The 13,546-nt window shown below is 51.0% G+C and overlaps 1 protein-coding gene across 2 annotated transcripts in view; it reads left to right on the top strand.

The window, feature by feature from the left end:
• The first annotated feature begins 1,283 nt into the window (after window positions 1–1,283).
• STK11 (serine/threonine kinase 11) overlaps window positions 1,284–13,546 on the top strand; it is a 37,006-nt gene continuing 24,743 nt past the window's right edge. Inside the window, exons 1-2 of one of the 2 annotated variants that reach the window (XM_071728031.1) lie at window positions 1,284–2,357; window positions 10,928–11,011. In XM_071728031.1, the coding sequence (XP_071584132.1) occupies window positions 2,068–2,357; window positions 10,928–11,011 (374 nt within the window). In that variant the 5' untranslated portion in view covers window positions 1,284–2,067. The remainder of the gene's footprint in view (window positions 2,358–10,927; window positions 11,012–13,546) is intronic. The other variant, XM_071728032.1, reaches the window with a different exon arrangement.

The raw sequence follows: 13,546 nt of genomic DNA, 5'->3' as shown, positions 1-13,546 counted from the left end.
CCGGACCCGCACGGCTGCCCCGGCCACACACCAGACACCGATCTGTGCTCCGCGGGCCTGGGGAGAGCGGGCAACGGGAAACCGGGGGGGGGATCGCTGCAGATCGGAGCTGCTGCAGAACGGCAAAACGGCTTCCCCGGGGCACGGCTCCCCCGGGGCACGGCTCCCGGCAGCGCACGGCTCCCGCCAGGCTCCGCTGCGGGCCGGGAAGGCTCCGGTGGCCCCGGGGATCGGGCGCGGTCTCCATGGCACCCGCTGCCCCCTCGCCCTTCGCCCTTCGCCCTCGGCCGGCGTTAGCCCCGCCCCCGTCGCTGGTGATTGACAGCTCCTCCGGCCAATCACAACGCCCGTCCGGCCGTCAGCGCGGGTGGGCGGGCTGGAACGGCAGCGGAACCAACCGGAAGGGAAATCCGCTCCTAACGCTCCGCCCCCTCGTGGAGCGGTCGCAGCCAATCGACGGGCGAGCGGGCGGGGGCGGGGCCGGCGCGGCGGCCAATGGGAGCGCACGTCGGTCGCCAGGGAGGCGCGAGGCCCGGTGGGGGCAGCGGCGGGCGCGCGGCGGGGCCGGGCGGGGGCGGGAGGTAAACAAAATGGCGGCGGCGTGCGCGCGGCGGGGCTGACGGGGCGGGGGGGGGGAGGAGCGGAACCGGAACCGGACCGGGAGCGGAGCGGAACCGGACCGCGGTGGCAGAGCGGGGGAGGCGGCTGGAAGGGCTCCCCTTGAGGCGAGGGGAGCGCGGGGGGTGGGAGGGGGGGGAAGCGCGGCGGCGGGACCCGGCCCGGTTCCCGAGCTTGGCGGCGGGGAGGGGGGACGAGGCTGCCCGCCCCCCTCCCCCGATTTGACAGCGGGGAGGCCCCGGGCTGAGCGAGCGGCCGGAGCTGCTCTCCCCGCTCGGCCCCGGCCCGCGGGGGAAGGGCCCGGCCCCGCTGTGGGAGGGGGGGAGCTCGGCTGCAAACCCCCCCCGGGGGTCCCTTCCCTGCAGACCCCCCCGGGGGTCCCTTCCCCGCGGCCTCCACCTCACTTCAGGTGTGTTCCTTCCCTTCTTCCCCGTTCTCGCTTTCCCCGGGGCTCCTGCCCTGTCCCGCCTTTCCCTCCCCGCTGCCACCTGTGGAGGGGGGGCTTGGGGGGTGGTTCCTGAGCGCCCGTTCCCGTGGGGGGGAGAGGAATGGGGGGTGGGGGGTCCTGGGCTGAGGGAATCACCTCCTCCTGCTTCTTCCCGTTCCAAGGTGGGTCGGGAGAGCTGTGGTAGGGTTTGGGTTGGCTGCCCCTGGAGCGGTGGGGGTGACACATGATGTGCCAGGCGGAACCCGAGTGGCTGAAGGATGCCCCTGGGAGCTCTCGATAGGCACCGAAGGCCTCAAACTTTTGTAGGCGTGAAAAGCGAAGACCTTAGAATTGTTTCTGAAAACTCCTGCAAGGAAACTTGGTTCCAGCTTCCAAACGGCTGAAAAAAAAAAAAAAAAAGAAAAGAAGAAAAAAAAAAAAAAAAAAAAAAAAAGAACCCCACCGGACCTGTGAGGACAGCAGGGCAGAAACTTCCCCTGCTTCCCCCCCTCTCCCCCTGCTTTGGAGTTGGTGACTGTGATCTCCCAGGAATGGAAAGTCACGAAAGAGACTTGGTGATTGTTTGGTTTTATGTGGTGGCCTGAAGTCCTAGAGGATGACCTAGCACTTAAGATCCAAACTGGGCCAAGTTAAAGGCCAAGTTGACTTGAAAGAACCCTAGCAGTGGGACCAGGTCAGGAGCAAAGCGAGTCCCAAACTGAGTGGATCTGGGCAAAGATCTATATTCTTTTTAAAAGACATTGTGTTGCTGGAGCCAGGCCTGGATCTTTTAGCATCCAATCGAGCTGGAAGCAGCTCATAGCTTTGTTTTGGTTTTGTTTCGTTGTTTGTTGGTTTGTTTTTTGGTTTTTTTGTTTTGTTTTTTTTTTTTTTAAATTCATGTTTGTACAATCTTCTGGCTATTTTTTTTCAAGAAGGAGTAAAAGGGAGTGTTGGAAACTAGCAAACAGGATTAAAACCCTGAGAGCTTAAGGAAAACAGGCTAAGGAACTTAATCCAGGATGGATATGCAGGAGCCCCAGCAGCTGGGCATGTTTGCAGAGGGGGAGCTGATGTCTGTGGGCATGGACACTTTTATCCATCGCATCGACTCCACGGAGGTCATCTACCAACCCAGGAGGAAAAGGGCCAAGCTCATTGGCAAGTACCTGATGGGAGACCTGCTTGGAGAAGGCTCTTATGGCAAAGTCAAGGAGATGCTGGACTCTGAAACCCTCTGTAGGAGAGCTGTGAAAATACTGAAAAAGAAGAAGCTACGCAGAATTCCCAACGGGGAGGCAAATGTGAAAAAGTGAGTAAATAGCTTTGGGGAGCTGGGAGCTGAGGGGTTAAACTTTGTCGTTCTTTGCCAGCTGAAGTCTGGTGTAATTTTGACCAATAATGTGGCTTCCTGCTCTGGAAGTGCTTCCCAAACTGGAGGTGTTCAGGAATCCCTACCACAGGACTGCAGGCAGTGCTGGTGCTGAGGTTGGGAACAGGACAGGGAGCAGGATCTCGAGGGTCTGTCTGCACAGCCAGCCCCTGACACAGGCACCAATTTTTTTGGCAGTATTGCTTAGAGAATAAAGCACTGTTTCTTCCAGAAATTCTGCTTTAAGAGCTCACCTGGAAGAGGTGAACTGGGGGTGTGGCTGGGAGTGCAGAAATGTGCTTTCTGTCCCTGTGGTGTGTGTGTGCCCAGCCAGGGGTGTGCAGCTCCTGAAGCTCCTTGGGATGGCAACTGCTGCTCCCACCCACATGGTGGGTGCCTGGAATGTGATCCCATTTGTTGTGCACCCAATGGGCATAGGAACCCTTGGGATTTTTTTTCCTTGGTTTCTTTTCTGACTGATGAGTTTGGGAAGTCAGTCGAGGCTGGTTTTGGTTGGTTTGGGTTTTTTTTCAGCTATAGAATGGGGACAGGGGTTGTTAACCTTTTGCGTTTCAGTGACTCAGGATCAGTGCTTGGGAGCTCTCAAAGTGCCAGTTACACACTGATTAGTCAGGACACAAGTAACTAATTAAAATTAGCTGTGGGAGAAGCCTGGTGTTAGGCTTGGGCCGTAGGGCTGGGTGTGGGAGACTTTCCCTTTCTGGGGCTGTGCTCTGCTTGCAATGGCCTCACTCCGTGTTTGTCACAGCCCTGCCAGATAGTTGTTTATCTGCTGTGGAGGGGAGCCTTCTGCAGCCAAAACAAACTCTTTCCATGGGTTTATCTCCTAGCAGGAGGGAGGACTCGGAGGTGTTTAGAAGACTCTCGCACCGCGGCCTCAGCCCTGGCGTGCTGAGTGTGGAGCCCTGACCTAGAAGGGTCTTGTTTCTGTTTCTCAGCTTGGTTAGAGTTTCCCAGCTCAGCTGTGAGATGTTTCACATCCTGTACAGGGGCTCCTGTCAGCGAGCTGTTTGTTTTCTAACCTTCAGGGACAGGCTCAGCCACACAACAGTCACGACTCCGCGTGCCGGGACCTCCCTTCCCCTCCTCTCCTGGCTCGGGTTCAGAACCAGAGCAGACTGTTGGTTAATGTGTAATAAACTCTTTCTTGTTTTCCTGCTCAAGGCTCCAGTGCCCCTTTCCACCCTTGCCCCCTCCTTCAGCTCCACCAGGAGCTCTGACTGGAAGAGGAGGAGGAGGTTGTTGCCTCCTATGGGAAACTTTGCAACGTAAAAACTTTTTCTCCCCCGTAGTGAGAAAGGAGTTGCCAGATACCAGGAGAGCTTCCTGGTTTCAGAACTGTGGTAATGGCCTTGTGTCCTGACCTGAACTCTGTAGGTTTTATTCATGCACAGAGCCTGTCTGTGAGTGTTTGCTTTGTTCAGGTTGGTTATTAAAGCAGACAGCCCGGGCACAGCTCTCTGCTGCTCTGGGTGTTTTTCTGGCTCAGCCGCACCTGCTTGGACACTGAGGCAGATTTGAGATGTTGTCTTGTAACGAGGGTTTACTTTAGTTCAAGTTCCTATTTTCGTCACCTTGTCCTTTTCTGTTTGTCCCTCTATTAGTTTGCTTTATTTCCTTCTGCAGCAGTGAATCGTTTATCTTTTTTTTAAGGGAAAACAGTCTGTTTTGTGGTACCTGTGGAAATCTGACCTGATCAAACCCCTTTGGCACTGCTGTGGCAAGCAGAGAAATTGTCTGTGCTTTGAATAAACCTGGTGTGGTCAGATCCAGCATCAGCCCTGGATGGTTTGACTGGTGAGGGTGTGTGGGGGCAGCAAGGCATAGCTGTATTTCCAGGTAGCCCTGGGAGGTTACTCTGCTAATGTTGGGTTTTTTGTAATGAGACATTTCTTGGCCAGACTCCATTAACATTTCACTTTCTGCAGCTGCATTTGGGCAGCTTTGAGTGGTTTGTACCCAACAAGCTACTCACGTGTAATGCAACAGCAGAAAATCAGATTGTGGACTGAATCACACCAGTAAATTCTACTTTCTTTCTTGAAAGCTACTACTGAGTGCAGTAATGAGTAAATAGGTAGTAGTTGTGTTCCAGTGAGACCTGCTTCCTGCCCTGAGCTGGGTGAGGATGTCTGCAGCTCAGCACGTGTCAGAGGTGGTTGTGATTACCTGTCTCATCTTTGCAAACATCCCAACCTCAGCTGGTGCCCTTTCAGCTTAAAAACCCCTTTGCCAACAGAACTAGAGCAGTGCTGGGGGATCCCACTCCCTGCCAGTGCCTCTGGTGGGATGGGCAAGCAGAAGGCTCTTCCAGAGCATTTGCTGTCATGGCAGATGAATGGTCAGAGGCTCCTGAAGCCCTCAGGATTTGTTTCCTCTGCTGTGGGATCACTGTGTGGTGTCTCAACTCCTCATCTGCTCTCAGGGGGTTCCTTTCTCCATGTGTTGAATTGCACTGAGGGGCAGAGCAGCTGGGCCACGTGTTCAGGTTTGGTTTGGAAGTGCCCATTTGCTATTTATTCTCAAAGCTTTCTCTGAGCCCTGCAGGCAGGGCCTGCTCCTGCTCCTCTTATCCCCAGCATTTCTGAGCAGACAGAAAAAAAACCACCCGTGGCCTTGGGGTTTTTTTGACCATCTGTGTCTGGGTTGTTTCAGTGTGCCTTGGTGTCACTGCTGCTGAGCTGCCAGTGTGGCATCAAAGAAACTCCCTAGAAAGCAGTCCCTTGGGTAATTAATTACATGAGCAAGTAATGGGGAGCAGTGACAGCAGGGGACAGCATGGGGAGGATGTGGCACAGAGGGACACAGAGGGACAGCTCTGGCAGCTGCCATTCGTGTGTCCTTGGTGCTCTGACAGGTCTGGGGGCTAAAAATTTTGGCTGAAATATGAGACTTCTTCTCTACCCCAAAATGCTGCAGTTGTGCCCATGAGAGATGAACCCTTCAGGGATCTGTGGGGCCTGGGGAGGATGCTGAGGGTTTCAGCTCTTATTGGCCTGCCCAGTCCAGGGGTCTTTGTTTCTTTTCAGTCACTTTAAAGAAAGGTTGGGTGGCTTAGCCAGCCAGGCACTACTATGGCTAATTACTGCTTCCAGTTAATAAAAAAAAATTAGTTTAATAGGATTGCCAAAAAAGATGAAAGAAAATGTGGAGGACTATTTATCTCCAGCAGCACAAGTTTTATTAAACTGTGTGCTAATAGCCTCCCATTTTAATTAAGTGTTTGGGACTTCCTGTGCGTATCCCAAGTGTCTTGTACTGTACTTACCACACTCAGTGATTACTTAGATTTCAATATATGCTCATTAGAATTCCTTGAAGGCTTAAAGTGTGGAGTAGGCCTGGACTTTGTCAGCTTCCTCCTTGGGTCTGCACAGCGAGGGTCTTGCACCCCAAATCATGGGCAGTTCTGCTGCAGGGAGAACCTGCTGTGTGCTGGAGGCCCAGAGGGGCTGAACCTGATTCCTGGGGTTCTGATGAGCTCTGCCCCCCAGAACCAGGTGGCTCTGTGACTTCCTTTGCTAAGCTGGGTATTTGCTTGGGTTCTGTGGTGAAAGGATGGAGGCTGTGACCTGTGGGGGTTGAGATGTCACCCATCCCTCTGGGGACTCTGGTGGGGAACAAGTGACACTGGGACCTTCACCTCCCTGTGCAGCCCCCTGGGCTCTGGGCTGTGAGGTGAGCTCTGAACATCTCTGAGGCTCCTGAGCTGTGGGTGCTGCTGGGTCCTGGTGTGGCCCTGGGGAGGGAGAGGCTGTGGAGATGATAGAATCCTAGAAAATAAGGGGTTGGAAGGGACCTCGAGAGATACTGGAGTCCAACCCCCCCTGCAGAGCAGGGTCACCTGCAGGAGGTGACAGAGGGACACATCCAGGTGGGCTTTGGATGTCTCCAGGGTCTCCACAACCTCCCTGGGCCAGGGCTCTGTCACCCCTCACTGGGAAAAAAATCCTTCCTTATATTGATACAGAACCATCTGTGGTCCAGTTTATAACCATTGCCCCTTGTCCTGTTGGTCTCCCTTGGGAAAAGCTTTCCTGGTGCTGGAGTGCTCCCACTGCTGGTTTGGGTCGTGGTTGGAGAAGAACCATTCAGAACCTCCTAAGTGGAGAGGTTTTTTTTTGGGGGGGATGTGAAATAACCAGGCAGAAGCTGTTCACACCCCAGGCCTTGAAAAAGTTGATCTGCTTTGTGGCACCTGGGGGGTACCAGCCTGTAATTAAACCTCCTGTGGCCACAGAGGATTGCACAAACAGTGGCAGTGTCTGAGGGAGTTGGTTGGTTGGTTGCATGAAGAGCCAGGGAAGGATCCTCCAGTCCCTTGCAGCCCTGGGGAGCAGTGTGAGTGGATTCCTGGCAGGTGCCAGAGCTGACAGATGGAGCTGTTTGTTCTCTCTGCACATCTCCCCCCATGGCACCAGCACTGGTGGAGCTGTGCCAGCTCCCTCTGCCTGCTTCCTCAGGACCATGTGCTCAGGATGGGTGCTGAGGAGTGGAGCAGGGGGTGAGGGGAAGCTGCTCCCTCCTTTCTGCCAAAGGAGCTGACCTGGGAGGAAATGTGGGAGATTCTGACCTGGGAGGAAATGTGGGAGATTCTGACCTGGGAGGAAATGTGGGAGATTCACCGTGGTGTGGCTCTGGTAAAACCCTAAAAGCTTAGACCTGTGGGAGGCACCTTGTCCACCAAGGGAAGGGGTGAATCTTCTGGGGGTGTTGCTCTTTTTGATTTAAGCCACATTGGATTTGATGAAACTGAGGCTCGAGGCAACCTGTAGAAAATGCTCAATGTTACAGTGAAGATGGAGATGAAGACACTGAGAGAGTTGGGGTTATTGAGTCTGGAGAGGAGAAGGCTCTGAGGAGACCTCATTGTGACCTTCCAGGGTCTGAAGGGGCTGCAAGAAAGCTGGGGAGGGACTTTATAGGATGTCAGGGAGTGATAGGACATGGGGGAATGGATTCAAACTGGAGGAGGGGAGATTTAGATTGGAAGTTAGGAAGAAGTTCTTCCCCATGAGGGTGGTGAGAGCCTGGCACAGGTTGCCCAGAGAGGTGGTGGAAGCCCCATCCATCCCTGGAAGTTTTTAAGGCCCCAGGATGGGGCTCTGAGCAACCTGAGCTGTGGGAGGTGTCCCTGGCCATGGGAGGGGGGTGGAACTGGGTGAGCTGAAAGGTCCCTTCCAACCCTGACACTTCCAAGATGTGCTCCAGGAAGGGGTGTTGTGTTTCCAGCTGGCCTTGGCATCTTCCACAGTCATGCAGCAGGAGGGACAAGCAGAGAGTTTGCTGTGTGCAGCTCTGAGCAGCACCAACAGCTCCTGTCCCAGGAAGGTGCCCTGGTGGGGAGGTCTTGATCTGTCAGGGGCTGACAAAACCACAGAGAAACCTTCCTGTGAGAAGGTCTTTTCTTCCTGCCAGGATGGTTCTATTTTGAAACAGGGTAAAAAGAAAAAAGTTTAAAAAAAAAAAAAAAAAAAAAAAAAAAAAAAAAAAAATGTAGGCACCTCCTGAGGACTTGAGCTGCTCTGTTCAATTGCTCAGTGAAGTTTGCAAGCCAAAATGGGACTGGAGGTGGCTGTGGCCCGGCTGGCTCTGTTCCTCAGGCATTCCAGAATGTAAGAGGAGCTAAAAATATCTTTCCTCTGGGAAATGGGCTGCCTGGGCTCTGCCCCAGAGGTGGGTGCACTGCACTGGCATTGCAGATCTCTTCACAAACTCCTGGAAAAAAAAAAAAAAATCATTACAGAAATCTGAAATGGTTTTGAGTCTGTTACAGGTGGCAGGAAGAAGCATTTTTGTGCTTTCCAGCTGTGTGCCAGGGGCTGAGCTGCTGGGCTGGGGGTTTTCAGTGTGTTCCTCATCCTGGGAGCTGCCTTTGCCTTCAGAGTCCCATTTAAACAGATCTGTGTTCCCTGCTCCTGCCTTGGCTGAGCACTCAGCCCCTCTCTCTGCATCATGCACAAACTTCTTGGAGCTGCACTAATGCTGGCTGCAGTTTCTCTGCTAATTTAATCCCCTTCAGCCTTTTGGTCATTACTATAATTAGAGAGGCTGCATCACTTTGCAGACCTGTCTGCCATTTCAACTAAACACCCTTCTGAGCCTTGCCTGCTTATCCTGGGCTCCTGGTTAGCTGCTGTAATTATTTTAAAAGTCACAGAAGACAAAGGAAGAGTTCTTGGCCTAAACCTTGGCAGTGAAATAATTAACGCTGCTGCTCGGGGAGCCTTAAATGAGCTTTTAAAAAAAGTCTGCTTGCATTCCTGCATCTCGGGAGCCTTTGGAAGGAGCAGTTACTGGTTTGTTAATCAGATGGGATGTATCAGCAAGGTTCTGTGCTAGCCACAGCCTCTGGTTGTCAGCCTGGCTAACTGTGCAGCCACGGGGCTGCATCAGGTGCTTGGGCAGAGACTTCTGCTTCCCAGGCTGGGCTCTGATTCCCTTCCAAGGTTGCTTCCAGGAGCCCCAGTTCTGACCAAATGGCAAGAGCAAAGAAGCTGGAAAGAGGAGTTTCTGAACAGTTCAGCCCGAGCAGCAGCAGCAGCAGCAGAAGGGATCTGCACTGCCAGACACTGCCAGAACCACCCTGACCTGACTGTCCTGATCCTCCTGTTTCTCTTCCCAGCTGGCATCCAGGGGGATTTTGCAGGCTGAGTTTAAAGCAAAAGATGCTAAAATGTGGTTTGGAGCATGGTACAAAATCCCAAGAGACAAAAGATCAAAAAGCTGATAGGAGATGCCACACCAGTGTCTGTTTTCTCACTGTCTCCCAGCTCAGTTTTGCTTTATTTGTTCTCCACATACAGAGGATTCAATTCAGATCTCTGAACTGTTCAGTCAACTTAAACTATGACTAAAGTTTAAAAGAAATTGAGTTAATAGCTGGAACTCCTGTTTTTAACTCATTCTTGAGACTGATGTTGCAATTCTTACACTGGTGCCTTCACTTAGCATTCTCCTGGAAGCTGTAGCTTCAGTAAAGGGCACTCTGAAGCTGCCTCAGTAGTTGGCTGCTGTGTCTGAGGAATTTGTTGTGTCCTCAGGATGATTTCTGCACTCAGACTCTCCCTGGCCAGCTCAGCTCTTTGTCCTGCAGCCCCAGCACTGAGCAGCTTCTTGCACTCAATGCTGCTCAGCCTCAAGCTGTAAAATTGTGTGAGACTTCTGTGATTTTTTTTTTTTTTTTTTTTTTTTTTTCCTCCAAATAGCTACTGCTCAAGCTGCTTCCCAGCTGGATCACAGAATTTGGGCAGAAATAGGCTGTAACCTGTTGTATTTGGCAGTGAGGACAGGAGCACACACCTTTCACAGAATCCCAGAGTGGTTTAGGTTGGAAGAAACCTCCAAGATCATCCAGTCCAATTTCTGCACGATGCTGCCTGGTCCTGGGGGGTCTGGTCCTGGTCACAATGCTGGTTAAAAACCTACCCTGAAGTAGGAAGCCTGGAATGGAAGCCCCAGGGAATTTATTTCAGCTCCTGTAACTGCAGCTGACACTTGCACATTAAGAAGCACAAAGTGCAAACATGAAAGCTTTGTCTTGGCAGTGGCTGTCCTGGATACTACAAATGCAGCAAGTTTTTAGGGGTTTAACTGAAGAAACCAATAGTGAGCTGAGCTCCCAGCAGCCTGGACTGGTTGAAAAGCTCTGATTGGAGGGAAGCTGATAAAACTGATCAAGCTGATAAAACTGATCAAGCTGATAAAACTGATCAAGCTGATAAAACTGATAAAACTGCATCTTTGATTTGCCCAGGCAGTGACAGGGCAGCATTTCACAGAATCACAGAATGGTTTAGGCTGGAAGAGACCAAGCTCATCCAGTCCAACCTCTGACCAACACCATAACCTATCTACTGAACCTTAAGGACCAGCTCCAAATGCCTTTGAAGCACCTCCAGGGATGGGGATTCCACCATTTCAGTTCCCATTACCCCTTCCCTTCCGTCAGCACTGGTATTAACTGGGAATGGTGAGGCCACAGGGATGGGTGTGAGTGTAGAGGGGATACTGTGGATCCCTCTGCACAGATTTGATGGGCAAAACCAGAATAAAGTTTTCTTTGGGGTGCAGTGAGGCAGAGGTGGCACAGCCTGTGCTGAGTGGCAGCACGGGGGATGCCTAAGACCAGTTCCATGCCCAGCACAGAGGTAGCTCACTCCTTGACAATGTTTTTCCTGCTGCTGTTGTTTACCAGTGGACTCAAATTCCTGCCCAGAGAAAACTTTCTGTGTGGAGTGACCTGAGAGGTCCTTGTTTATAGTCCCAGCCAGTGAGCAGGAAGTTTTTTCCTGATCTAACCTTGGACTGCCAGGCTCAAGAACACACCAGCCCTTCAGTCAGACAGCATGCGTTGGCTTTAAGGGAAGCAGCCAGGACAAAGATGGTTTGGAGTGTCTGTAGAATCTATTTCATTAATAAAATGTTACTTTCATTTTGTAGTGAGGAAATCAGATTTTTCAACATAACATTTTTTCCTTTTCTTGCAGAGAAATTCAGCTCCTGCGACGATTACGGCACAAAAACGTGATCCAGTTGGTAGATGTGTTGTACAATGAGGAGAAGCAGAAAATATATCCTTTTTCACAGAGTTGTCAGTAAAGGTGTGAATTCCTATTCTTCTCTAGTGCTGAATCATTATAGTTCTGCTTTTGTTAAGGCCCTTTTCAGTGTTTCTTAGCTTAAAATTGCTTTCACTGGGATGAAACATACTGCATGTCTGGAATATTGTCCAAACTGCATTTTCTAAAGTTTTCAGCTTCCTGGTTATGAAAGAAAATACTGTCCCCAGGTTACAGATGCAGGGGAGAGCTGGCTCTGAGGTTCTGTGTTTTACTGTGTGACCTTCAGCAACTCTGAGATGAAAGCTGGGGATCTGTTGTTTCTAACCCCCTGTCCTGTGTGTGGTGTGTGGTAGTGCTTGCTTTCCCTGAAGATGAACCTTTTATTGTTTATGCTATGTGAAATCAATTTTTATAATGCTTTTTCCTTTAAGTCCTTGGCAATGCCTTATGTATTTTTTTTTTATTTCCCTCATAAGAACAACAACAAAAAACCAAAACCACCCCAACCTGCTTGCTCTCTGGCATCAGGGATGTCTGCAGCTCCCTCCTTGCCTTTGGAGCTGTTGGCAGGTGGTGTGCCTTGCTGCTGTTCTCCTGAACAAGATCAGCTCCTCTGTTTGTTGTTGGTGTGACAGTCCCTTGTGACAGTGTTTGAAGTGACCTCAAGCTTGTAGCAGTCATGAGAGCATGAAAGCACATTGCTCCTGAGAGAGCTGCAGCCCAGCTGCTGGGGGCTGAAGTGTTCCTCATTCAGAGCTCTGGCTTGTGATCTCTCTCTCTCTCCAGCTTTGACTTTAACATCTTGTTGTTCCACACTGTCCCCCAAGAACCTGGGGACAGTGATCAGTGTAATTCTGTGCCTTAACCTTGCAGGTGAGGAGCTGGCTTTGTAGAGAGCCTGACACTCCCAGGGCACTTGACTTGAGCTGGTTTGTAAGCTGACTGAGCTCATCTGCTGTAGGATGTGTTCTAAATGGCTGCTTTTAGTTTTGACAGTGTTTTCTAAATACTGCCTTCCAATTATGGCACTTCATAATATGGGTAATTTAATTGTGTGCTTTAATTAGATCACGTACTCTGCCACCAAATCATTAGCATAAAAAAAAGCAAGACAACTTTTCCTTGGGTTTTTTTTCTAGCCTTAGCAGAGCAAAGGGACTGTGATTCAATTATTGTCTATAGAAAAACTGTTTAATTAACAAGAAGCTGGGATGCTAAAGGAGAAGCAGGAGGAAACAGAGCCCGAGAGAGACCTCGTGTGTTGGTAACAGGTGATGACAACCCAAAATGGTTGCTCACATCCAGAAATGTGACCTCCCTGAGCCAGGAGGGATGTTCCTTGCTGTACTTTCTGGAAAAAAAAACCCCAAAACTGGGTTTTGATACATTTCCATTGCATCTATAGGCTGACTTCACTATTTTTATCTTTATTTTATTTCATTTCCTTGGTTCTCAGGACAGGCATAGTGGCATTGAAAATCGAGCCCATAGAAGCAGGAAGGGTTCTGCTCTCACCTGAGTTTCCTGCTGCTGGGAGAAGTGAACTGCAGGCTTCAGCCCTGCTTGTGCTGAGGAAGTCTTGCCTGTCTAGTCAGAGCCTTGAATGATTTTTCTCTGGTAAAAGGAGGGCTGTGATGGGTGACTTAAAAATAACAACTGCATTTAGTATTTAGCAGGCTGCTTTGATGACCTGCTGTGGCTGGGAATGCAGAGCTGGTGATGAATGGAGAGTTAATCCAGGCAGAAAATAAACCCAGTTGAGTGCACAGCATCCCAGCTGCCCTCTCCCCAGCAGCTTCTGGAACCAGGGTGTGCATGGGAGCAGAACCCCACTGATCAGAACCTCACTCAGAGGACCTGGAATGGAGCTGCTGCACACTCCAGGTTTGTGCTCTCTGCTCACTGACCAGCCCGAGGTGGCTCAGTTACAAAAGAAAGGCTGAAAAACAGTCTGGGAGCTTATGAAACCCAAACCAGGCTGTCTTTTGGGGATGAGGACTGGGTTTGGCTTCCTGGGAGCTCATCTATATAATCCCCTGGTAGTATTATTGTCTCAAAGGGGAGAGCTTTGATGTCTGTCACATCACTGTGATATAAGTAGTTCAAGGATTTCTTCCAGCATAAGAAATAGTAGGAAAGAATTTTGGGAGCTCTTCATGCTCTTCCTGCTTCTGCTGACTTACTGGGTGGCATTGTGCCCATCAGAAAATCTCCTGGCACTTGAGGATTCCTCGGGTGGGGAATGGAGCAGGAATTTACTGTTTGCAGTAGACAGAACGTGCTGCAGAAGAGCAACACAATCTTTGGTACAGATCCCACTCAAAGCACAGCTCACTTCTTTAGCCTCTCCTGCCTCAAGAGTTAAGATGGCATCCTGGGACATAAGCAACTTATTTTAGGCTTAGGTTAAGAAGGCATCTGCCAGGAGTCATTAGAGAGAGCCAGAAATGCTGTGTGTCAGCAGGCAGGGGCTCTGCACTTTTTCTGGAGGTGCAGTCCCTTGGCCAAGCCACCAGATGTCTCAGGGTCTGTTCCTGCCAGGCC

Source organism: Heliangelus exortis, chromosome 28, assembly GCF_036169615.1.
Source record: "Heliangelus exortis chromosome 28, bHelExo1.hap1, whole genome shotgun sequence".
NCBI lineage: Eukaryota > Metazoa > Chordata > Aves > Apodiformes > Trochilidae > Heliangelus > Heliangelus exortis.
Note: the sequence above shows the minus strand (reverse complement) of the source record. Positions and strands in the feature narration are given on the sequence as shown.